This window comes from Chiloscyllium plagiosum, unplaced genomic scaffold, assembly GCF_037043375.1.
Source record: "Chiloscyllium plagiosum isolate Xiang-an unplaced genomic scaffold, Cpla_swu_hap1 HiC_scaffold_5, whole genome shotgun sequence".
Taxonomy (NCBI): Eukaryota; Metazoa; Chordata; class Chondrichthyes; order Orectolobiformes; family Hemiscylliidae; genus Chiloscyllium; species Chiloscyllium plagiosum.
In genome coordinates, this window is record NW_028270143.1 from 37,177,876 (window position 1) to 37,203,669 (window position 25,794).

The following is a 25,794-nucleotide window of genomic DNA, read 5'->3' on the forward strand; positions in this document are numbered from 1 at the left end:
TTCATATGCAGACTTTTCCTTGAGTGTTTAAAGTTGGTAGTACTCCAATACAGAGATTATCTGTGCCATGTTGTAACGTTTCTCATTACTTCTACACTTAATTGTTAGTACAGTTTCAACAAGAGTGGTTGCAGAGAAAGGAAGTGTGTATAATTATGTGCTGTAACATTTGCCTGCTAAACCAAAAAATGCATTTTTCTACCTAGTCTGTATGAAATTCACGTACAGCTGTGTGTAATGTATTTGTCACAATGTCTGCTTTCTCACACATGGGTATTAATATAAATACTGCTGAATAAATCTGTGGATATTTGGTATTTGTGCAATAAACACAATTATACATTTCATGTGTATGTTGATACAACATATTGTTAAAGGTTGACTGCCAGGTCAGCTACAGTTCCAATATCATTTACAAGCATTTTTTGAAACAATGAAGTAAACGTCTGGTGGTGCACGTGATTTGGAGGTGCCAGTGTTGGTCTGGGATGTACAAAGTTTAAAAATCACACAACACCAGGTTACAGTCCTGATGAAGGAGCAGTGCTCCAAAGCAACCACATGATGAAGGACCAGTGCTTCGAAAGCTAATGCTTCCAAATAAACCTGTTGGACTATAACCTGGTGTTGTATGATTTTTAACTTTGTTGGCGCAGGGCACTAATAAATGTGGTCTTGTTGTTCACTGCAAGCATTTTGTTTTTCTGAGTGGTAGTATTTGACTCTGCAATATTTAACACTTCATATAATTTCATTTTGATGTAAACACCGTGAGTAATGTACTGATATTGCAGATTTTCAGATAAAAATTGTGTTGTTTACTTTTAACTGATGTTTAGTCTTGTGTGCTAGCAACTGAGGTTAAACTAGTGAAAGTAAAATACTGCGGATGCTGGAAATCTGAAATGCAAAGGAAACACGCTGGAGAAACTCAGCAATGTGTAACGTTTCTGAAGAGAGAAACAGTTAATGCTTTTGAATCTGATATGACTTCTTCAGAACAGAAAGAGGCTGGATAAATAATAGTGTTCACGGTGTTGATTAAGGAGGAAGAGGAGAGGAGCAGCAAGTGGACTAGATAGTGAGGATGTGTTGCTGGAAAAGCGCAACACATTTTTAAGTTCTGATCCCCAGCATCTGCAGTCCTCACTTTCTCCTAGATAGTGAGGATGCCGAGAACAATAGAATAAAAACAAAAGTAATTTATTGTCACTTGTACTTCTGCGAAAAATACAGTGAAAAATGTTTAAGTCACTATGCTCTGACACCTGGATTAATTACAGAAATTGTATCTATTAAAAAAAGTTAAAACAAGCCCATCCTTGTTCAATTCACGGCTCATGGGTTCCCAAGGTCGATGAAAAGACAGGAATCACATTTCCACTGCTGCAGAAAGCTGACATCAAAGCTGCCGAATCTCAGGCCATTGGCATGCTGGGCTGGACCTCCCCGCCCCTGAAGATGCCACAGAAGCTGCCTCAAGGACCCACCTCATCACCACAGCCATCACTGAAGAAGACCACCGCGATGGGCTATTGGAATCCCAGCCTGCAAGGTGCCCTCGAAGTCACCTCCAAGAATCCCTCTCAATTGATTTCTCATGATTTTACATAACCCATGTTCATCGTATAAGGTATAATATGAGTCCAATTTTATATTATGGGTCTGAAATATTCTGGAAGATCGATTCCCAGTTTTACATCAAAATCTGAGCAACAGTGTATTTAATTAAACACAATATAATTCATGTTAATAAAACAAAAAGAAACTGAATGGTGGAGATCTGAAATAAAATCAAAACTTACTGGAAAATCTCAGCATACCTGGCAGTGTCTGTGGGAAGAAAGCACATCCCAGATTCACTCCCATCCAAAAATGGACCACTTCTGCTGGGATATTGTTCAAACTGGGTCAGCGCAAGGCCTGCACCCTGCCCTAGGATGGGGACACCATCTGTACTCTACCCTAACCGAATCTGGGGTGACTCCTGGGTTTAGAAGTCTCCCAAGAAGTCGCAAATGCTGCATTCACTCCCTTCTAAAAATGGTGGAAAAGCATTCAGACCAGGCCAGGGCAAGGTCTGCACCCTGTTCTAGGATGGGATACAATTTGCCCTCTGCCCCGACCGAATTTGGGGCACCTCCTGGGCTTGGATCTCTCCCAAGAGGGAGGCTGGTGACTCTTAATCTCCATGCTCATCTGAGTTTCCCCAGAAATTTCTGTTATTTGCATTAACACATCCAGTTAAAATCCTCGGTATCCACGAAATCACGAATCATGAATTTGCCTGTCTGTGCCAAAAAATGCCTATTGACAAAATTCAACATTTGTGGTCAAAATTTTTAACCTATTCTTACTTTTAAACAATCTGCACACCTCATGAATTTCATTATACATCGGGGTTTTCTCAGGAATAGAACCCTTGCGGATGTGGAAGATGGACTGTTTGTCTATTTGTATTCATGCTAGGTTTGGCATGGATATGACAGAGGAACCTTGATTAACTGAATGAGATGGGCGGGCACTATTTCGTTCGGATAATCGATTATTCGGTTAATTGATTAAATGCTGCTGCTGCTGCGCCTTTGTGTGGTAAGTCTCCAAATGACATACACACACACACTCACAGCCACACGCACACCTTTATACTGCAACTTTTTGACAGGTTCCACCTCTGCCCTGCACAGGACAATGTTGGTCAGATTATCTGTGGAAGGGGGAGGGGGGGTTAGGGTGCACCCCTCTGTAGAACTCCAGGGAAAGTGTGGGGAGAGAGAGAGTGTGGGAGGTCAGTCATTTGGAGACGATGTCTGTTTAATCACTGTAAACAAAAGACGCAGTTACTGTTGGAAATACGTCTTTGATGTAATGTTTCTATCGGGACCTCGAGATCTCCTTTGGATAATCTGATTTTCGGATAATTGTTATTCGGATAATCAAAGTTCCTCTGTACTGACAATTATAGGACTTAGAATTCAACAGGTAATTTATCTCATATTCACTGTAAATGTATTCTATATTTTTGTTTCCTCAATCCTCCTTAAATATTCTTCTCCCATCATTATCTCTGACACTGCAATCCAAGCGACTGGCAAGTTTCGGGATGCTCTTCTCTGCTTGGATCATCACTGCCGGTTGGGCACTGTCCTACTGGGTCTTACTATCTCCTTGGCACTATGGGCCTTCTTCTTTTGCTAAGACAGTGGAAGAATTAGGTGTTCCATATCTGAAGACAACATGCTTTCAGAGCGGGACTCCAAACCTGTCCATGTGGCAGTATTTCCTCTCATGCCACACTTCCTTTTTAACCCAAAGATCCCCGAGGGGGCCACGGCTACTAGAATTGGTATTAGCTGTTCTCCATTCATTGATCCATTTCCATGGTGCCCACTTCCCACACCAATCCCTCCCACATATCCACCCATAGATATGCACCTATACTGAGTCTTGGCTTTGTCAGGAAGGCAGCCAGATTTCAAATGCTGGCCGTCAAAATGTCAACGTCACTGCTGCCACCCTTTTAATCCAGCACTAGAACATCCTTCCTGGTCATGGCCCAAACTGGCGCTACGGGACATCCCATCGTAGCTCAGCACTTGCCATGAATCCCACAGATCGGCTATTAATTGGGATGTGGAGATGGGTGGGGAGTCAGATAAATTGGGATGCGGATGGTGCTAGTACATCATTTATGGCCCATCCCAACTTCCATTGCAAAGGGGATGCTGAGCTGCCCTCTTGGACTGCAGTCGTACATAGCGTAAAGGGTTGAATACACCTACAGTGCTGATAGGAAGTGAGGCCCAGAATTTTGAACTAGTCAGAGTGAAGAACAGCAATTAATCAAGCAGCTGTATGGCTTGAATGGAAACCTGCAGGATATGGTGTTCCCAGGCACCAGCTGTGTCCAAAGTGGTAGAACTCTTGAGATCTGGTCATTTTATCTCTAAGGACTCATTACCATATTTATCAATTCCAGCAGTGAGGGCTGGCTGGTGAGAGCAAGGTAAGCATGGCAGAAACAGATAACAGGAAATTCCGGAACACAAGTGAGTTAGGCTGATGCCTGGTGATGAGAGTGTGGTAGGTGTATAGACATGACGGTGTTTGAAAGGGACAGACATCCATGACAGGAAAGCTAGTGACTTCTTTGTAGGGCTTGAGTTCTTGGCCCACGAAGAAACCTTCAAAATGTAATTAAATTGCCTCTGTGGCATTCTTCTGGGTGTTTTTGTGCCATGTGCAAGGATTCTGTGATGACGCAATTGCTCAAATGGCAAGGGTGCAAGTCCAGCATGTTTGAAGTGGACAAAATTTAAAACCTCCAAACCAGACCTGAAAAGCTACGCAGGGGTAATTATTTCCGAAAGATTTTACCACTAAATTTTAGTACTTCCATATTTTATGTTAAACCATCTTCACTGCTGAACTAGCAGAATCTTCCAAGGAAATCATTTTGCCACTTTCGGCTTGTATCACAAACTTTACGTTCTGACAGGGTTGATCTGATAATATGCACTGGTAAGGCTAGTAGGAGCCTAGACTGTGGGAATAGACCTGAATCTCTCACCACCACTGCAGACAAGTTACGCTGCAGGGTGCCTGAGGCACTGATGTTTGGGTTACCTGCACTCTGGTGCTTCAGTGCTTTGTGTTTGCTTCTAGGAAAGAAGTTTTATTTTCTTATATTTCTGTCAGCCAGACAAAGATTGAGAGAGCACAGATCATATTTATTTACAAGTGACTTGCTTGGGGACACAGACATATTTTTCTCTTTTATTTTCCAGGCTAATCTGTTCCTTAAAATACCCATTATTTTGAAAGAAGACTGGAAGTATAAAACCTCCTGTGTTAGTAAAGGAGACGTAAGTCTCTCTTACTGTTATGTTAGAGCACTGTTGAGTGACATGATTGCAACTTTGACTATCTCTTCCTGATTTCTGCTTACCGACAGTTTACTAAAAAAGTAAGGGCTGGGGCATGCAAACTCATTCACCATTTTTGTAACTTAGAGTCATAGAATCATAGAGATGTACAGCACGGAAACAGACCCTTTGATCCAACTAGTCCATGCCAGCCAGATATTCCAACCCAATCTAGTCCCCTTTGCCAGCACTTGGCGCATATCCCTCTAAACCCTTCCTATTCATACACCCATCCATATGCCTTTTAAATTTGGAGAATTTTTTTTCATTTTGATTTTAATATCAATGCTTATACATTTCGAGATGGATTTTCAAAACAGGGATGAGAACCTAATGCCTATGTGATTTCTGTGTCCTGATCTGGTGTCAAGCAATGCTGTTCTGAAACATAAATGCCCTTATTGTGTCAGAGGTGACCTTGTCTCTCAGTCAGTGGCACCAGGTATCCCCAAGAAGCAGAACCTGCCTGCAGAGCATGAACAGCATAGACAGAGGACTAACTTTTTGGAGTCTTCCATTGTCCTGCTCAAGAGAGCAGGCTCCGGGAAGGGCCAGCAGCATAAATGGTCCCAAAAATGGTCATGTGACCAAAGGGATGATAATGTGCATGATCTGACCCAAGGTCCTCAGATTCATATACATTTTACTGTGTAAATGTAACATTTTGCTTTTGAGCCTGACGGCTATGCACCAATGTGCACCAGATTGTTTGGGTTCCCTGAATTCACATTTGAAGATTGCATTCTCACATTTCCCAGATGATAAGCAAGCCCCTCATGGAGCCTAATGAGCTACTTATTAGAGTTGAATGGGTTCTCTCCCACCTTTCTCTTTGAAGTCAAAGCATATCCACAGAGGCCCAGGAATCCCAAGATGCTTTCCAAGAACAGTATGTTAAAATCATTCCGGGTTTGTGACAGAAGACTGGAGATTTTGCAGTTTAAAATGGTCATAAAGATAGGCCCAAAGTTAACGTTTAATTTCAGTGGTGGTGGAACCTTTGGAAACAATTATTTGCGACAGACTTCACAGTCACATGAAAAAACATGAGTCAATGTGAAAGGATTGGCAAGGATTTGTTGAGGGGAAACCACACCTCACTAAATTGTTTGAGTTTTCTGAAGAGGTAACAGAGAGATTTAGTGAGGCCAAGGCTTTTGTTGTCATCTACATGAACTTCCAAAAGGGATTTGATGTATATCTACGCAATAGATTTCAGAGGAAAGTGAATAAAAGTTATAATGTAATTCTAATTTTAAGTTCATCAACAGTAAGAATTTTCCAGGAATAAATTATTTGCATTTTTAAGAATAATTTGAGCTTGTTTCTGACAGATGATAAATACCATTCTCTGGTCATTTTATGAGACAGTGCCAAAGGGTAGGCCTTATCCAAAATCTTCAGGTAAAATGAACTGGCTGCAGCCCAAATAATTGAGTGGCAAAACAGTTGTTGATAATGGCCCACACTTCCGAATAACAAGTCAAAGGTATAGTTTCATCATTGAGAAACTAAGATGAAAAGAAACAAGACAATCACTAGAAAAGGAAGGAAAGGCTGGGAGACATGAGAAGTTTTGGTTTTTAGATTCTGAAACAATGTCAGAGATTGTATGATGTGTCTTCATAATAAAGGATAATAAAGGAAGGAAGAAGAACTTGTTAGATGAGAGAGTGCTGCTTTTGACACAGCATTGATGTGATAAAGAGATAATAACTGCGGTGACAAAAAGTTTGCAAGTCTAGAGGGTTGAGAGTGATTATTTCTCAGGTGACACGCTTTTCATTGTATTTTGTTCAAATAAATGTTAGAATAGCCTCTCCAGCAATGGACAAAATATATACGACATGCATCAGTTTAAGCTTTATAGGAATTAAAATGTTTTAGAAAATCTCTAATCTGAGCTTCTTCCTGAGCTATTCAATTAATGCCTACTTAAGATACCCATCTCACTGTCATTAGGAGCATGTGGGAGCTCGGAGAGCCTTTTGCCAAGTGGCCAGCCCAATAGCTTTCCATAGAGGGGCAAGGTTCCATCTGTAAAGTGCTCCCTGAACCCATTGGAGGACCCACAACCAAGGTTTCTTATCATGCTCCAAAGTTGTTCATCATCCCCAGGTCCACCCAGACTTCAGCTTTCCACCAGCCATGTTAGGCCTAGCACCCAGCAAGACACCAGAACATCCCTAAATGATCCAGCACAACAAGCTCAATTTGCTGGAGAGTTCCTGGCAGCTCTTTGTTTGGCAGGCAAATCTCAGAGACAGGGCTGACCTGATTCAGAAAGGTGGAAGTGCTGCCTCCTACTTATTAATGGCCCATTTGTCAACTAAATAACCATCAGCCAACCATTTGGTGGACTTTCATAGAGTCATAGAGATGTACAGCATGGAAACAGACCCTTCGGTCCAGCCCGTCCATGCCGACCAGATATCCTAACCTAATCTAGTCCCACCTGCCAGCACCCGGCCCATATCCCTCCAAACCCTTCCATTTCATATACCCATCCAAATGCTTTTTAAATGTTGCAATTGTACCAGCCTCCACCACTTCCTCTGGCAGCTCATTCCATACACGCACCACCCTCTGCGTGAAAAGGTTGCCCCTTAGGTCTCTTTTATGTCTTTCCCCTCTCACCCTAAACCTATGCCCTCTAGTTCTGGACTCTCCCGTCCCAGGGAAAAGACTTTGCCTATTTACCCTATCCATGCCCCTCATAATTTTGTAAATCTCTATAAGGTCATCCCTCAGCCTCCGACGCTCCAGGGAAAACAGTCCCAGCCTATACAGCCTCTCTCTATAGCTCAAATCCTCCAACCCTGGCAAAATCCTTGTAAGTCTTTTCTGGACCCTTTCAAGTTTCACAACATCTTTCTGATAGGAAGGAGACCAGAATTTCACGTAATATTCTAACAGTGGCCTAACCAGTGTCCTGTACAGCTGCAACATGACCTCCCAACTCTTGTACTCAATACTCTGACCGATAAAGGAAAGCATACCAAACACCTTCTTCACTATCCTGTTGACTCCACTTTCAAGGAGCTATGAACCTGCACTCCAAGTTCTCTTTGTTCAGGAACACTCCCTAGGACCTTACCATTAAGTGTATAAGTCCTGCTAAGACTTGCTTTCCCAAAATGCAGCACCTTGCATTTATCTGAATTAAACTCCATCTGCCACTTCTCAGCTCATTGGCCCATCTGATCAAGATCCTGTCGTAATCTGAGGTAACCTTCTTCGCTGTCCACTATACCTCCAATTTTGGTATCATCTGCAAACTTACTAAGTATACCTCTTATGCTCACATCCAAATCATTTATATAAATGACGAAAAGTAGTGGACCCAGTACCGATCCTTGTGGCACTCCACTGGTCACAGGCCTCCAGTCTGTAAACAACCCTCCACCACCACCCTCTCCATGGGAAAAGAGGGATATAACTCAAGCCAATGGACCTAATGGCCTCCTTTTGTTCTGTAGTTCTAAGAGTTGAGCGAGTGACCTGATTTCATGTCTGCATGTGTTATTGTGAGACTGGCTGCTATGGGGAAAAGACGGAATATACAGCATGGAGAGACCTCTTCCTCTTCATGGAGTGCTGTGTGTAGTGTTCATTTTAATGTCTTTTAATGACTTTGATACAAACATATCCAGAAGAGAACTACACAGACCTATTATGCTCACCTTCCTTCTTGGGTTGTACACCTGATTAACATTAGTTTGCATGTTTCATAAAACATGTAGATTAGCTTTACAACAACTAAGCATCAAAAAAGCAAAGTAACTGACACATGATACATTAAATGCAATGCTGTCCACAAAAGCAGTCAGCTTTTCTCTGATGCAGCTCTGTCTCCATTCAAAGATCTAAAATATTAAGTGCTGAAACATAAAGTACTCCAAGAGCAAAAAATAGCAATGCAGCAAAACCATAACAACTTAGGAGCCCTATTGAAACAGTTCATCTTTAATATCTGTGCATAGCTGTTTGCAGTCTTTTGTTCTCCATACTTTCTAAGACACATTTCCATCACTTAATACTGCATCGAACAAATCTATGCAGGTCTCTAATTTGTTTGTAATTAGCAAACTAAAGGTAATCAGGAAATATGCAAGATGTTTGAAAAACGTTGTGACAATGAGCAACTGTGTCTCAGAATAATTACTGTCACAGTGCTTCCAAATAAACATGTTGGACTATAATCTGGTGTTGTGTGATTTTTAACTTTGTACACCCCAGTCCAACACCGGCATCTCCAAATCGTGACATTGTAAAGAGTGAAGTCCAACCTTTTAAAATGGGCAGGTTGTAGTGGTTGATAAAAAAATCTCCCTGATTCTCACAGCTGCCTTGAATTTGTTATAGTGGTTTAAGGAGTTCTGCAGATAGATCTCCATAGATTGTAACATTCCTCTCATATAGTGTAAGCAAACATTAATGCTGGCTTTCTGTGGAACGTTTTCTCGGACTGGTGTTGAGAAATCTTATAAGGGTCAATGGATTAGGGAGTGTGTTCAGCAAGTGCTTTCAATTGAAAAGTAAAACAGGAAATAAGTGGCACATGGATTAGCGCACTAGCTTTCACTCTCAGACTCCCTTGAGTTAGGAAACCAGCTGAAACTAATGGAATTGAAAAAATCCTCCCTTTGCTGGGTGTTTGTCCTAAACGAGATTACTTTGAACACAATCTCAGTTCATGCCCCTTACGTCATTCCTGACTCTCCAGATCCCACGGCAACACAGCTCAGACTTCCCTCACTTCGATCACCTCTGGGGGCTTGGAAGGAAAATTCCCCAGAATTCCTTTTCCCTGCATTGACCTTGGGATATTCTTTTTAGTAACATCTGTTTTATAGCAGGAAGCTGTATGATTGCTGGTGGTTAGGGAATGATGTGGATCATGATATTCAGTTAGAATCGTACGGCACGGAAACAGACCGTTCGGTCCAAACAGTCCATGCCGACCATAATCCCAAACTAAACCAGTCCCACCTGCCTGCGCTTGACCTATATCCCTCCAAATATTTCTAATATATGATTTATCCAAATGTCTTTTAAATGCTGTAACTGTTGAATATCCACCTCTTCCTCTGGAAGTTCATTCCACACATTAACCACTTTCTGTGTAAAAGAAATTATTGCACCTCAGGTCTTTTTGAAATCTTTCTCTGCTCACCTTAAAATTATGCCCCCAGTCTTGAAATCCCTCAGCCTAGGAAAAAGACACCTGCCATTCACTTTATCTGTGCCCCTCATCATTTTATAAATCTTGACAAGATTAACTCTCAACCTCCTACACTCCGGTGAAAAAAGTCTCAGCCTATCCAGCCTCTCCTTTTAACCCAAACTCTCCAGTCCCAGTAACATCCTGGTAAGTCTTTTCTGAGCCCCCACCAGCTTAATTATCCAATATACTTGCAATATAACATTGAAGCACAGGTGCAATGGAAGGGGCTGGTCCCCTTCCTTCATTTATCCAAGGTCAATCTCCCAGCTGGCAGTGGGAATCCATGCTGGAACCTGCCACACATAGATGATGGAGGCTAAACCCAGTGCATTGGTCAAGATTGGGAAGGTTTAAAGTGCCTGGTCAAAGTATCACTACATGAATCTCACCCTGAGAAAGAGAATCCCAATCTGACTGTCTGTCGGAAGTGAAAATCGCCACTCCATTCTCAGCATTGACTTCTCTTGGAACACAAACATTTTAAATCAAGGTAGTCTACTCCAAAATCGATATCATCTTAGTGCCTAACATGTTGAATTGTTCAGTAATTCAAATTAATGAACAGAAATTACAAAGCAAAGTAGCAAGTTTGGTCTTTTCAATCATTTAGATTAAACCACTTCAATCTAAGAGAGAACTGTCTGTTCCAAATACAAAATATTTATTTTAGTTTATGGTTAATTTCTCCCCTCAGTCCCTCGTTTGACAGAGAAGTTTCTAATAGTTTGAATTACTTTCAGTTGGTTAGGGTGAGACCCTTTTTGGCAGATCGGGTACAACAGAGCAACCATTACTGATTTAGATGCACTCTCCAATAGCCTCTACACTGCCTTCAGTTTGAGTGGATGCTTATGTGGTAATAAAGGGATAGTATATTTTTAAATTTTAGGTATCTACAGTTGCTTTCTTTAGAAAACTTATTGTTGAAATAAATCTCAAGGAGTTACAGCTGATGAAGAATTTGAAGAAAATCTAGGAATCGAATATGCTTGTCTAAACAAGACAGCACAGCAATTAACAAAGCTTCTAAAATGCCAATTCTACAGCCAAATCATTGAAAAGACAGAGGAAGTCATAACCAAGCTGTTGAGTGCTATGCTCAGACTGTGTCCTTGGATCATAAATTCATAAGATATAGGAGCAGAATGAGGCCATTCGGCCATTGAGTTTGTTCCACCATTTGATTGTGGCTGATGTGCTCCTCATCCCCATTTTCCTGCCTTCTCCCCATGACCCTTCAACACATTACCAATTAAAAATCTGCCTAACTCCTTAAATATACTCACTATCCCAGCATCCACTGCACTTTGGGATAGTGAACTCCACAGATTCACAACCCTTTGGGTCATTATCCAGTTCTGGTCATCAAGATACATGGAATGCATTCGACAGTTGGAAGCAGTGCAAGAAAGCACGACAAGACTAATCCCTAGTGTTGGAATGAATTATGAGTTGCTGACTAAAATGTGGGCTTTGAACCCTTCAAAATAAGGACAGATTCTTCCCAGCCTCTGAACAGCTTGGGCATTGGTGAGAAGGTTGAGAAAACAGGGTGAGATTGGCAGAAATGAAATTCTCCAACTAGGAATTCAATGGCATTACGATTGAATGGCAACACTACGTTGGGATCGATTTGCATGGATTAACATCTCATTATTACCTAATCTTGCCTCACTTAATATCAGTTTCTCATTCCTGCACCTGTCGCATAGAAATGGCGACTATATCGGACATGAAAGTCAGAGCAGATACCTGGTGACTCCAGCTCATCACTTGCTACTCTTGGTCTCCATTTTTGACAGTCATCTCCAACATCTTGGGGTGTGGTCCATGAATAGTGACCATTCAAACTGCCCATCACCCATCTGGCAATCTTTGGTCTACTTACAACAACTGTCAGCATTTCAGTGCTGTACATTGAAGTTCGCTGAGCCCCTTCCTCATAGTGCTGTTTCCAAGGCAGGGACAGATACCAAACTCTCAGATTGGACCAGGCTACATTTCAGAGCTGCTCACTCTCTTAGTATTCACTTACTTTGCACCGACTTGAATGCTCACAGCATCTCTGCCTTACTCTGATTTTCCTTATCTTGTTGTGCTTTGTCCCTCATTCACAACTTAAAGACTCACAATAATTTTGTCTTGACTTGCCATTAGCATAGGCACAAACCTGTTCCCTGTAATTTTCATACCAGCTGTAGAATCATAGAATCCCTACAGTGTGGAAACAGGCCCTTCGGCCCAACAAGTCTACACCAACCCTCTAAAGAGCAACCCACCCAGATACATTCCCCTACCCGATTACTCTACATTTACACCTGACTAATGCACATCCCTGAACACTATGGGCAATTTAGCATGACCAATTTCCTAACCTGCACATCTTTGGATTGTGGAAGAAAACGTGAGCACACAGAGGAAACCCGCGCAGACACAGGGAACCATGAAAGTTCCACACAGATAGTCGCCTGAGCTGGAATCGAACCCAGATCCCTGGTTCTGTGAGGCAGCAGTGCTAACAACTGAACCACTGTGCTGCCCCAGAAGCTGTGTGAGCTTCTGAAGCCTGTAAGCAGTAGTGACTTCTGGAAAGAAAAATCAATGCCATGATCAACATGCCGATACCAATCACAGTGCACGCAACATTGAAACAAATACTCAGGCACGCAGCTTAGAGGGAGCACTGGATGCAGGCCCAGGAGCTTGCCACGTTGTCAGCCTTCATCAGTCAAGAGGATGGACATGTTTTTGTATAGCTAATTCAACCTCGCATCTGCACTATGTGAATGCATCTTACAAGGACAATGCACTGAATGTGCTTTGACCAGATACCCATTCTGAAGTCTAAGGGGAGTGGTTCTGAAGGAGTCGCTGTGCCAACTGTGACTTATGATGCTTTCCATTCTCATCCGACTTATAAATTCACAAATCCTGGATACAAATCCTGTTCACCAGCTTGAGATTAGAAATTGCACATTGACCATAGTCATTTCTGTAAAGCAGAAGTAATCGCAGAAGACTTTAAAATACAGCTGACTTACCCTGGGTGCAGGGTTCTACAGACCGGGCACACGTTGCATGTACTATGCCATATCATCATGCAGCTGAGTTCATCAATAGAAAAGGGTACCGTTCCATCAATGTGCAATTCGTTGGTACCACACCTCAGATGTCTGTGCCAGGTACCCTGGGAGCTGCCAATTTATATCCTGAGAAATCGTATGTTCCTGCTTTTTTTCTCAAAGCCCAGATGCTATGCTCTGCACCACTGGAGCAAGAAAAAAGATGGACTCTGAAGAGCTGGGGAAGCTCAGTGGTTTTCTGAGGAGGTGGATGAGGACATTGTGCTGGTGGAGCATCACAATGAAGCTGATGCCGCAGTGCTGTATACCAGATTGAACTGACACCTGGCTGTGTAGCTGGGTGCAGTAATCACTCATTGCCTGCAAATTTGCTGGTACTTAAAAGGCAAGCGGTTCCTGTTTGTTCCCACAAGCAAACACAGCTTCTGTTTGTTTATTTAGTCATCACTGTGACTGCTGCTGAATGAAAGCGAATGCTTTCAACCATTTGAATGCTTTCCAGTATATGCTAGTCCCACACTGAACAATGAGAAAATGTTATTTTAGGCACTAGGGAAAGAGCAACACTCCCTTAGACAGACATCTAAGATGGGATGTTGCTAAGGATGGGTAAGCTGTGTAGTTTATTCACTTGTATTTGCAAAGAAGTGTCAACCTTGTTCTGAGAGGCTCTTGGTTTTGATTCCTCTCCCACTATGTGCATGGGGAAGAGCAGCTCCTGACTGACAGGGCTTGACCTGGTGTACAACTGGGATTTCAAAATGAAGCCAGGGCCAAGAATCCAGGGAGGTGTTGGCAGCAGCAAGTAAGAGGGAGGGGAGGGGCAGATCTTACACCAGTACCCCTTAACATTCCATGACCCAGGATCTAGTAATTGAATCATGAGTCATGAAGCGTTCATGATAAACTTCCACTAGGATTCTTGTCAACGGTAATAGCCCCCTTACTTCATCAGAAACACTATCATAAGGAGACCATTAAAGGAGCAGAGAACTCCCAAAGAACTCAGCTCATATCCTATCAATGAGCTCAATTAAGTAAAGTACTGGGGGCAGATTAGAGAAAGAAGACGCATCAATATAATCTTCAGCCATTGAGAAATGAAAGGACGTCTTGATTCTTGCCTATAAACCAATATCAGGTATTACCTGCCACTTCCATCAGAAAAAAAGAGAGAAATGCAAGAAACTCACTGTCCCTTGTCAGTTTTTGCATGCTCTCAGCAGACAGAGAGGTGGTCCCAGAAGAGGTGGGATAAGGGAATCAGGTCGGCTTTGTGAGATGTTGGTAGGCTGTGATGCAGAACTTTGCCCCTTTAATGGACAATCTGCTGAAGCCCAATCCAGCTTCTGCTGTCAGTATGCGTTTAGGCATCAAAAGCCCACCAATGTGTAGTAATCACAATTTGAATTCTCAGACATTTTTCCACGGTAAAATTTAAATGTAACATTTAGTATGATGTATTCAGATATCATCTTTAAACCTCTACCTTAACAAATGGGGACATGATATCTTTCCACAAATAATTGGACTGGCATTAACTTCTGACTGTCTGAATTATGCAGAGATCAGCTGGCAAGCCTCTTAAAGAGAAACATCTGGGTTCTTTGGAATAAAACCACTTTTGTGTCAATTGTGCAAATTCAGATTTAACAGTGGCACTCAAATCTGTAGAGTAATGGTGTGTGTTCCACAGCTGCCAGCTTTTTTTGACAAAATGTTCAGCTGGAAGAAGTTTTAAGTCTTAGTTGAACTGAGGTTATTGATGTTTTGCCTTCTTTAATATAAAAAAATCTATCTTTATTATGAAGGAAAGTAAGACTTACATGGGTCAAGTATTTATGTGAAAACTTAGAAGTGATGCATGTTTCCTGCAGTAAGTAAATCAGTTGTTGCTGCCATGCCTTGAGAGGTGATGGACAGATGGGGCAGCTATTAGATTACAACACCCGTGTTAATAGTCTCTTGGGACTTTATTTTTTAAAAAATGATTTTAAAAGAAACAATCGCCGCTTGTTTAAAAATAATTTTTTGCAAGTTTTGAAATAGTGATTGATGATGCAGAAATCATGAGCTGGACTGTAGGGGTAATTTTATGAATTCATGCTCCTAAAGTGGAGCTTCACCTATCAGGAATACACATCACCCCCTTGTGTTAGTTGAAGTTGAGAAATCAAAGACAACTTGGCTGCAGAGGTCAACAAACGGGATTTTCTGTCTGAGAATGCATATTCATAAAATTACCCATTGCATTTTTGCTTTGCCATATGAACCTCAATTTTAAAAAGCAATACTTAATGACTACATCATTATAATGACGCTGATGTGACTCTTTTTTTTGGAAACTTAAAAATGTAGCTTTTTTCTACTATAACTATTGAGCATACAGAGCTGTGGTGGAGAGCATTTATTGATCTCTGGCATGGGAATAGCACATTATTGGCTAAATTTTGTGTGACCCGAAGAGATGGCTTGGGAGAAGTGGGGTGATGCAAATTGGTGATGAGATGATCTCACCCAAAAAATTGATGTTGGTTCCAAATTTTGTCAACAATGGGAAAGCTCCATCCTGGATAAGACAGTAAGGAAGCAAGACTGGGTTTTGAATTGCTGAGCAAGTACTTGAATTTGCCCAGAACTTGCTTCAGTTTTAGAGGAGCTTATAAATTTAATCAGTAGCACACAGGGATTATGCATCTTCTGACCTCTGCCCAGTTAGAGATGGCGGTGCTGAGGCAAGCACTTTGTGCTGCTTCAAGATGGCAACCATGTGGAATGCTGGGAAAATAAAGAGTGTGAAGGGAACATTGGCCATCGGTGCTACAGCATTCACAGCAAGGGTGGGAGCGGGGGGATTTAGCAGGTATTCTAAGGGGGTGAGTGGCAAGGGCAAGATAACAAAGGCAGGGTCTTCTTTTAAGGGTCAGTGTGTAGGAGGAGGAAGAGACCATCAGGCATGAGTGTCATCCATCCTGTGTTTGTGAACCATGGTGCTGCACAGCAGAGGCATGCAGAGCCAGGTAAACTTTCACTCCTGACAATGTCCCAGACATGGCCTGATCTACCTGCAAATGTCTAAATACCAGTGTCTGTGAAGTTTCCAGATCTCCATATAGGCTTTGATTATGCAGCAAGCTGCAGTGTGAGCTGGAACGGAGGGTCTTCAGTGGATACTCACTGTCTGTGTCCCTGAAGATCCATGTGGTGCTCAATCTCTAAACATAAAATCATGAGCAATATGGACAGGGTGAATAGCCAAGGTCTTTTTCTGGGGTAGGAGAGTCAAAAGCTAGAGGGCATAGGTTTAAGGTGAGAGGGGAAAAGTTTAAAAGGGATCTAAGGGGCAATCTTTTCACGCAGAGGCTAGTGCATGTATGGAATGAGCTGCCTGAGCAAGTGACTGAGGTGGGTACACTTACAACATTTAAAAGGTATCTGGATGGGTATATGAATAGGAAGGGTTTAGAGGGATATGGGACAAATGCTAGCAATGGGACTAGATTAACTTAGGAAATCTGATCAACGTGGAAAAGTTGGATCGAAGGGTCTGTTTCAGCGCTGTACATCTGTATGACTCTATCTAGATCTTTCCAGTGACCGACTGGTGTGATGTGTGAGATCTTCCAGGTAGCTGCCCAAAGCTGTGCCAAGAAGGAAATCATGGCCTTGTTCAGGAGGCTCAGCAACTACATGTGCTATTGAACTTACTCTGACATTCAGGTGGACACAGATTTGGATCTAGATTTCCATGGGTGCCAGGTGTCATTGAAGCATTGAGGATAGGAGATTGTGGAGGCCATTTAGCCCTTCGAGCCTGCTCCGCCATTCATCATGATCATGGCTGATCGCACAACTCAGTAGCTCAATCCTGCTTTCTCCCCATAACCTTTGATCCCATTTGCTCCAAGTGCTATATCTAGCTGCCTCTTGAGTACATTCAATATTTTGGCATCAACTACTTCCTGCGGTAACAAATTCCACAGGCCTACTACTCTGGGTGAAGAAATGTCTCCTCATCTCCATACTAAACAGTCCACCCCGAATCCTCAGACCGTGACCCCTGGTTCTGGACACACCCACCATCAGGAACATCCTCCCTGTATCTACCCTGTCTAGTCCTGTTAGAATTTTATATGTCTCTTATGAGATCCCTGTCAGAACTCCAGTGAAAACAATCCTAACCTGATCAATCTCTTCTCATATGTCAGTCCACCACCCCCAAAATCAGCCTGGTAAACCTTCTGTGCACTCCCTCGAGAATAAGGGTAACCTTCCTCAGAAAAGGAGACCAAAACTGCACACAATATTCTAGGTGTGCCTCACCAAGGCCCTGTATAACTGCAACAATGTCTCCCTGCTTCTGTACTTGAAACCTCTCATACCATTTGCCTTCTTTACTGCGTGCTACATCTGCATGCTTACCTTCAGCAATTGGTGCACAAAGACACCCAGGTCCAACTGCACACTCCCCTCTCCCATCTTGCAGCCATTCAGGTAGTAATCTTCATGTTTTTGCTTCCAAAGTCATCAACTGCTCTCTTGGCCATCAAGGTTCCCACAGACCAATCAGTGGTCTTCAGTAACAGGAAGAGCTTTCATTTGAGCTTTATCCAACTGCACAGTCTGTGAGCCCTAAAATCACGTCCTGTAGGTGTGTGCACAGTTTCTAGGGTGTAACCATGGTCCCTACAAATTTAGTACAAGATACTGCCACTTCCTCAACTTGTTGTGCACCTTCAGGGATGGATTCTCATGGCCGATAGATACCCATTGAAGATATGGCTGGTCACACCTATGAGAAACCATTGCAGAGCAGCCGAGAAGTGATTTAATACTAGCATGTTTCTACCCGCATGACCATTGAGCAGGTATTTGGGCTGGCAAAAGTTAGACTCTCATACTTTGCTTTGATCTGGTGAAGTCCTTTAATACGCCCCAGCCAGGCATATCTCAACTATTGGTGTGATTTTCTGTGCTTGATACAATCTGGCAGTGATGAGGTTGGAGGCCTTACATCAGGAGGACACGGCTGATCTCCATTCTTCAGACAGAGTGGAGGACATGTCGGATATTGATGAACAAGCACTGGAGAATGAGCCGGTCCTTGCAGCATAAACAAGGAGCATTGGGAAATCTGCAAAGGATGTATGAGTCAATCTAGTACATCCCTGGTTCCTCCCACCATGATACCTTTTGAAAAATCACCTCCGTGTAGTCCTATTGTCATCTTCCTTTTGCGCAAATGCACCTAGTGCCCAAGGCATTGAGTACACTCACAGAGTTGATAGGATAAGTTTAGGGGTGGTACGGTGGCTCAGTGGTTAACACTGTGGCCTCACAGCCCCAGGCACCCAGGTTCAATTTCCGCCTCGGGCAACTGTCTGTGTGGAGGTTGCACATTCTCCCCATGTCTGCGTGAGTTTCCTCTGGGTGCTCCGGTTTCCTCCCACAGTCCAAAGATGTGCAGGTGAATTGGCCATGCTAAATTGCCCGTAGTGTTAGGTGGATTAGTCAGGGGTAAATATAGGGATGTGGGTTTCCCTTCGGAGGGTCGGTGTGGACTTGTTGGGCCGAAGGGCCTGCTTCCACACTATAGGTAATCTAATCTAATCTCATCAAAACTTCACAAGGGATTCAAACTGTTCACCTTCAACAAAATGACATTGAAACTTCCTGAAAGGCTGCTCCATCATGGACAACAATTGCTCATATTTAATGGTTCACTGTCCTCTCCTGACACTACACTCCCCTGTAGTCTGGAAACTGCCTGTACTCTGACACTTAAAGGATAACTCTAGTACTTTCACAAACAGCAAGCTTCACCAAACTAATACCGCCAGTGGACTTGTTTCTTGAGCACTGATACAGCTCAGTTCCATCAAGCAGTTACTGCTGTGGGCTTTCATCCTCTCCACTCTCAACCCGACTATACTATACTAAAGGCTCCTTCTGAGCCCCCGATAGCTCGCAGGACTTTTCTTTACAGGTTACCTCAGCATCTTTTCAAGAAGATTGATAACAAACTTTATCCAATTCAAAATTGTACGCAAGCCATTTTTCTCGTATAGATTAGTGAGAAGAAATATCATCGACAAACTGCAACTCAGCAGCCCACATGAATTATTTGATCCTTGGAAAGTGCTTCAAAATGAAGTCAAAACAGAAAGCTCATAAGCCAATATTATATAACACTAGAAACTTTGTAGATATCTCATTGAGACTGAAGGAACTGAAACACCTTGACAGTAATTCATGTTAGAGTTCAGGGTTTCAACGACTGAGCTGTCCTTCATGGATATCATGTGCCATGGAATTGATTTGCGCCAGATTATACACATCTCTTTGCCAGTGTGGAGGAAACTCCAAGCCATTGTGTTTAGGAGCAGCTGATCAGAGAAAGCAACAAAGCTGACCGCATTATTCATAAGATGGGAGTAGTGAGAGTCTTGAAATCTTGCTTTTGAACTACATTTAGTGACTGTGTGAAAGGTGAGGTGAATATTAATCTGCCTGTTTTTGCACATGCAGCTAGTTACTAAATAATAAACTTACATAAAACTCAAGTAATTATATTTGTGATTTTTAAAAACTATTTTGCTTATGCCGAGAGTCTAACCTATGGCTGTATTTAAATATTATGGATCTAAGGACCAGAATCAAAATTAATATAATCTTACTTCATTTAGATCTTTTAGTGAACTTGTTAGAATAACAGATTGAATTCAGCAATATTAAGTCAATGTAATAATCATATTTATTTGAATTAGTCTTTAGATGTTTCTCATAAGAAGGTTATTTGATCCTAATTCCAGTGAAAATGACCAAGGACTGAAACATTTACTGACGGTTGGATGTATATATAACTTTTTATGACTCTAAACATGGCACCTTCTCATATTCATTCTAAGTAATATAATGCCACTGTGAAATTAAAAAAAAACCTTCAGCACCACAAGGTTTGTATTAAATAAATGTAAAAAATCTGTTTCCAATCATATATTGAACTTATCCATTCTGGTTTGTTACAGGGAGTTAGATCAAAGTATTGATTGTGCAAAAAATGTACCCAATAAGTGGACAGATTTTCTGGTTAAGTAAATCTGAATGTTTGTTTTTATTAGGGTTGTTATTGTATGATTACATTTTCCAAAAATTGATTATTGTATCAGATGTCATTCAGAAAATGTATCTTACATGATGCTGTAACCTTTACCATCATTGTTTATTTTATTGATATTGCTTTCAACTTAAAGCAACATAAAGATACTTTAACATTACCATCATTTTACATGAATCACAAGATAGTGGCATAACCTCCTCCTGATAAGTATAGGCTAAACTTCAATACCTTGTGCACATGGTTTGCAATTCCCTCCTTAGACTGCATGCAAGGAAAACAGTTATCTAACAAAGGTCACTGACCAGTCAGCAATATGACCATAGTTAATCGTTCCTCTCCCTAAGACAAAGACACCGAGGCCAATTGAAGCACCAGTTTACCAGTTTGGATTCGATTAATTAACACAGTACAAACTGGGTATTATTCAGCTCAGTGAGAATGTGAAACTCACAATATGGTTGTTGAGACAATTAGTATAAATGCATTCAAGAGGAAATTAGATAGGGTTCATAAGAAAGAAAGGAATAGACAGACATATTGATAGATTCAGATGATGTAACTTTAGATACATGCTTCTTGACTCTCCAGGGTCAGTCATCCACTTCAGCTCTCAATCCTATGAGATATCTGACGCTTCTAATTCTGGCCTCTTCAACACCCCTGATTTTAATTCTTCTCCCCCTTTGTTAGCATTTAACTTTTGAATCCTCTCCCTATACCTCTTTGCCTCTCTACTTCAGCTTTCTCCTTTCACCTAACTCTTTGCTTTTGCTTTCCTATTTTGGGGCAGCACGGTGGCTCTGTGGTTAGAAATGCTGCCTCCCAGCACCGGAGACCCGGGTTTGATTCCAGCCTCGGACAACTGTCTGTGTGGAGTTTGCACATTCTCCCTGTGTCTGCGTGGGATTCCTCCAGGTGCTCCGGTTTCGTCCCATAATCCAAAGATGTGCAGATTAGGTGAATTGGCCTTGCTAAATTGCCCCATAGTGTTTGGTGCATTCGTCAGGGGTGAATATAAAGTAGGGGAATGGATCTGGGTGGATTGCCCGTCGGAGGGTCAGTGTGGACTTGTTAGGTCGAAGGGCCTGTTTCCGTACTGTAGGAAATCTGATTAAATTTATCTGAAGACATCCTCCTGTCACCCCAAGCCATATTTTGTTTTATAATGCTCCTGAGAAGCGTCTCGGGACATTTTATTACTTTAAAGGTAGTTTGTAAAAATATGTTGTTTTTGTAGTCCAAACCTTTTCTATCCATGTCCTACCTCCCGCACAACTGCCACCAACTCTTTGCTCACTAACTCATATTGAGTATCTGCCCCAGTAGTGACTCAGTTTTAAAATGACTGACCTTTCAAATGTTTTCACAGCTTCTCACCTCGCAATCTTGGTGACATGCCTAGCGCTTCAGCTTTCTGAGGTTGCATTCGATACCAGCCTCTTGCACATCCTGATTTTATTGGTCGACCATTAACAGTTGTGCTTTCAGCTGGGAGGCCCAGTGGTCTGGAACGCTCTGAAACTTTCCACCTCTCTCAGGAGATTTAAGACGCTCCTTACAAACTTGATGATATGGTAGAACATCGACTTTTGTTTGACTCCCTCGAAGCGTGGTAAGAGGCAGAAAGCTAAAAGGAGAGTAGAGAGATTTTTTCACCAGAGAGTAGTGGGAATCTGGAACTCATTACCTGAAAGAATGGTTGAGTCAAACACACTTGGAACATTTAAGCAGTGTTCAATATTCACTTGTGTCACAGCCACCAGGATTATGAGCCAAAAGCTAGAAAATGAGATGAGTGTCGCCAGATGTTTGTTGTTATAGGGTTGCAATAGGCTGAATGGTCTCCTATGGATGTCTGAGTCTGCAAGGTGTCTTGCTATATTAAAGACACATATAAATGTAAGGTGGTGTTGAGCAAAGGGGAAATTAATAGAGACTGTGCAACTTAATCATCAAAATGTAAATAACTCTCACTTTTCAGGAGTTGATCTTATCAACTTAAATCACAAGTTTAATATAGTATCACGTTGTCTCAAAATTCTTCTTAAATGTCATTCTTTCTTCTCTTCTGTTACCATCTCTGCAATTTTTACAATGAGATTTGAATTTCCAGTTAATAGCTCACAAGATTTCACTTCGACTATTTTACTTTTACTATAACAAATGACTAAAACTATTACCTAAATACCATTTTCTTTTTGTAGGTACCTACTCCTTTACACTACAGGAATGTTCCCTTTCAAACTTATCACTTTCCATGGAATAACTGTCCTCATAGCAAACAATGCACTCTAATCCCAGCTTCCTGGGGTTCCTATATCTCCACATTGCTGAATATTAACATTAAATGACCATTTGCAGGCATTCCCTCAACTTTTGGAGAGTCTTACATCCAGCACCAGCTGTAAAACCTGCGCTGGTGATTCTTCCCCATCCAGCCTTGCCAGACTATAAGTTCCACAAATCCATAGATGATGATGGTATATGACTCTTCAGCTACATTCCATCTCCCTTCCGCTTCCAGCTGTAGTAACTCGCAAAATCAAGCAACTTTTTTTAAATCTCTGCTGACCACAAGGAACTCCTCCCAGTGATGTTCATATTCATTGGTTTTTGTGGAAGCCTGTAACTCAATCTCAAAATGGCTTCCACTGCTTGCTTTCCCATGGCAACCTGGTGGAATGCTAATTAGCTATCTTTGATCCCAACTCCCTTTCATCTTAGAAATAACTGAAGAAACTACATACAACTGTTTACCACCTGATATCTATGACTTTGAGAAACTCAAAGTCTTTTAATTGTCAGCTTAGACTGCTGCTATTGTCTCCCAGCATAAATATGTTGCACCTTGTTTTGGTAGAACAATCTAAACCTTCCTTTGATATCTAACAATCAATCCATCCAGGATTACTGTCAACAGGGCTACAGCTAAAACAGGTCATATGACCTCCTCCACTTGCCCTAAATTTAAATCTCTCGTCCCAAAATGTAGTAATCTTGTAAACCACATAATGGCAGCACAAATCAGAGTTAATATTTCACATCACTGCAATTAAAACAAGTCTAGAAATCAAATATTTCAAATCATTCACATGGTTAAATTTGCACAAAATACAAATTTTAACAATTATTTATAGTTTTTTAAAACATAATTTATTGTGGCAAAATTTGACACACATGCTGTGTGTGAATGTGGCTGAATGTGAGTTCCATTTTCAGCATTTGCAATTCCTGGTCAAGAACGTTGGCTGTTCAAACACACTATGGACTTGAGCACATAAGTTATGTAGAAGTGCATGGTTTTTGGTATGCTGCATGATCACAGTTTTCACTTTTCCAATTAAGTATTAAGCTGACAACGAATCTTCCTGTTCTTGTTGACACAACGAATTTCACGGCATTTGGTTTTAAAAGGAGCAGGGACGTCTCTCCAAATAATTTCTGAATTGCATAGTGCTTTGGAGGATGTGACAAGTTCTTTCTTTCTACTTTCCTGCTATTCCTATTGTAAGGGTCACAATAACAGTCTGAAATATTTCAGAATTGGCTCTCTCTGTGCTACCCAGTGTATCAGATCTTTTTCAAGCATTTTGGCCAGATGCTATGTGATAAAATGAGTGAAAAATTATAAGACCCAAGTATATGCAGGACAAAACATGATTGCAGACAGAAAATGTCAGTGTCACTGTATGCAAGGAGCTTTTTTTAACTGCTGTTTTCCAAGCTTTCAACTCTATAAAGAAAATCACTGTATATTCCTCGTAATTATAATTGTACATCCACTGTAATTAACTAGGTCATTGTAGTTAAGAGGAACATTTACTGAACCACAAAGTACATTGACTCATATAAGCAGGAGATATTTTTCCTCAGTTTGTTTACCCTCAATTCATGAGATTTACATGGGGTACCATTGACAGCAGACATGATACTCTAACGAATAGTACTTTTTGTTCATACATGAACTGATCTTGAGAAACTCCGTCGTATCACAAACCCAGTACTGTGAGTCTCTCCAACAATTCTTGGGTTATCAGACAAAGTCAAAAGAATAGGAAAGGTGAATTCCTTTCCTGTTGGCAATCTGAACTGTCTTTGACTTGGAAGAGCAGCAGAGAGCAAAGAAAATAGAGAAGAATTTCATATGTGTGAAGTTCATGCAAAAACATCTATATTTTGTAAAAGGGGGTCTGGGATGTGAGGTACGGGTTTGAGGTGCATGACAAGTCGCAAATAGGCCAAAAAATGTTAAAGTTAATTATAATTATGTGTAATTGTAATTGAAATGAGATATTAACAGTGAGCTTTTCTTTGTTAGTGATCCAGTTTGTTGTCATTGGTTTTCAAAATATTTTGCCGCACTGATTAGCATTAATAAGCTGTATACACATTGGTAAAATGGATTTTTTTTCTGTGACTATTTATATTACAATAAAGCTGTAAAGTATCAGATGGCTTTGGAAACAAGTGTTAATTCTGGTAGATTTTGGTACTGGACAAAAGTTGAAATTCTCTCCGTCACTGATGATTTGTTATCAATCTTTCATTTTTTATTAACAGGAATTGGATAAAGTTGAAGAATCTGTGAAAGAAGCTGCCTCAATCATCGACTCATTAATAAAGCAGCGGAGCCCTGCCCTAATTGGGCATTTCCTTGTGGTCTGATTGTCGTTAGGAACTTCTCTGGGCACAGGTGTTGTGATGTCTGAATACTGTGAAAGAATATACTGCCCTCTAATGATAGCTGTGAAAAACTGCAAGTATCATCTCATCAATTTTTTAATCAGGAAGATAAACAGGACATGAAATTTAGTTGAACATGTCAATATTTCTATCAAAAATTATGCCCCAGACTTGCTAAGGTCAAAATTAGGAGAAAATTACTGCAGTTGCTGGAATCTGTACTGAAAACAAAAAATGCTGGAGATCACAGTGGGTCAGGCAGCATTGATGGAGAGACAGCAAGCTAACGTTTCAAGTCTGGATGACTCTTCATCAGACTGGGATGTTGAAGCAGCTCTGATGAAGACTCATCTAGACTTGAAACATTAGCTTGCTGTCTCTCTGTGGATGCTGCCTGGCCCGCTGTGATCTCCAGCATTTTTCATTTTCAGTGCCAGATCTACTTTAACTGGTATTGTCCATCTTGCTCTTTCAGAAAGTCTCATCACTGGTGGAGAGAATCAGTTGCAATTCTACTGTCCCTATTCCAATACAAAGTTATTCAACTTTATTACAACAGAAATTCTGTTCCACATCATCAGGGAAAGGCCTTTTACCCACCAGCTATTTAAAATGGCTTGGAGTATAGCTGAACTGTACCTTTATATTAATGCAAAGCAAAAACCTGAAGAGAGTCTCGTTTAGGAGACCTGTCATTTTGATTTGAAATATTGAATTTTGTTTGTAAATCATAGTCTGGTAATCATTCCTTCACAT

The 25,794-nt window shown here is 41.3% G+C and overlaps 1 protein-coding gene across 2 annotated transcripts in view; it reads left to right on the forward strand.

Annotated features, from left to right (window-relative positions):
- Window positions 1–25,301, forward strand: part of crppa (CDP-L-ribitol pyrophosphorylase A) — a 259,642-nt gene extending 234,341 nt beyond the window's left edge. For both annotated transcript variants that reach the window (XM_043689823.2, XM_087987109.1), the window contains one exon: window positions 24,916–25,301. In XM_043689823.2, the coding sequence (XP_043545758.1) occupies window positions 24,916–25,020 (105 nt within the window). In that variant the 3' untranslated portion in view covers window positions 25,021–25,301. The remainder of the gene's footprint in view (window positions 1–24,915) is intronic.
- The last annotated feature ends 493 nt before the right edge of the window (window positions 25,302–25,794 follow it).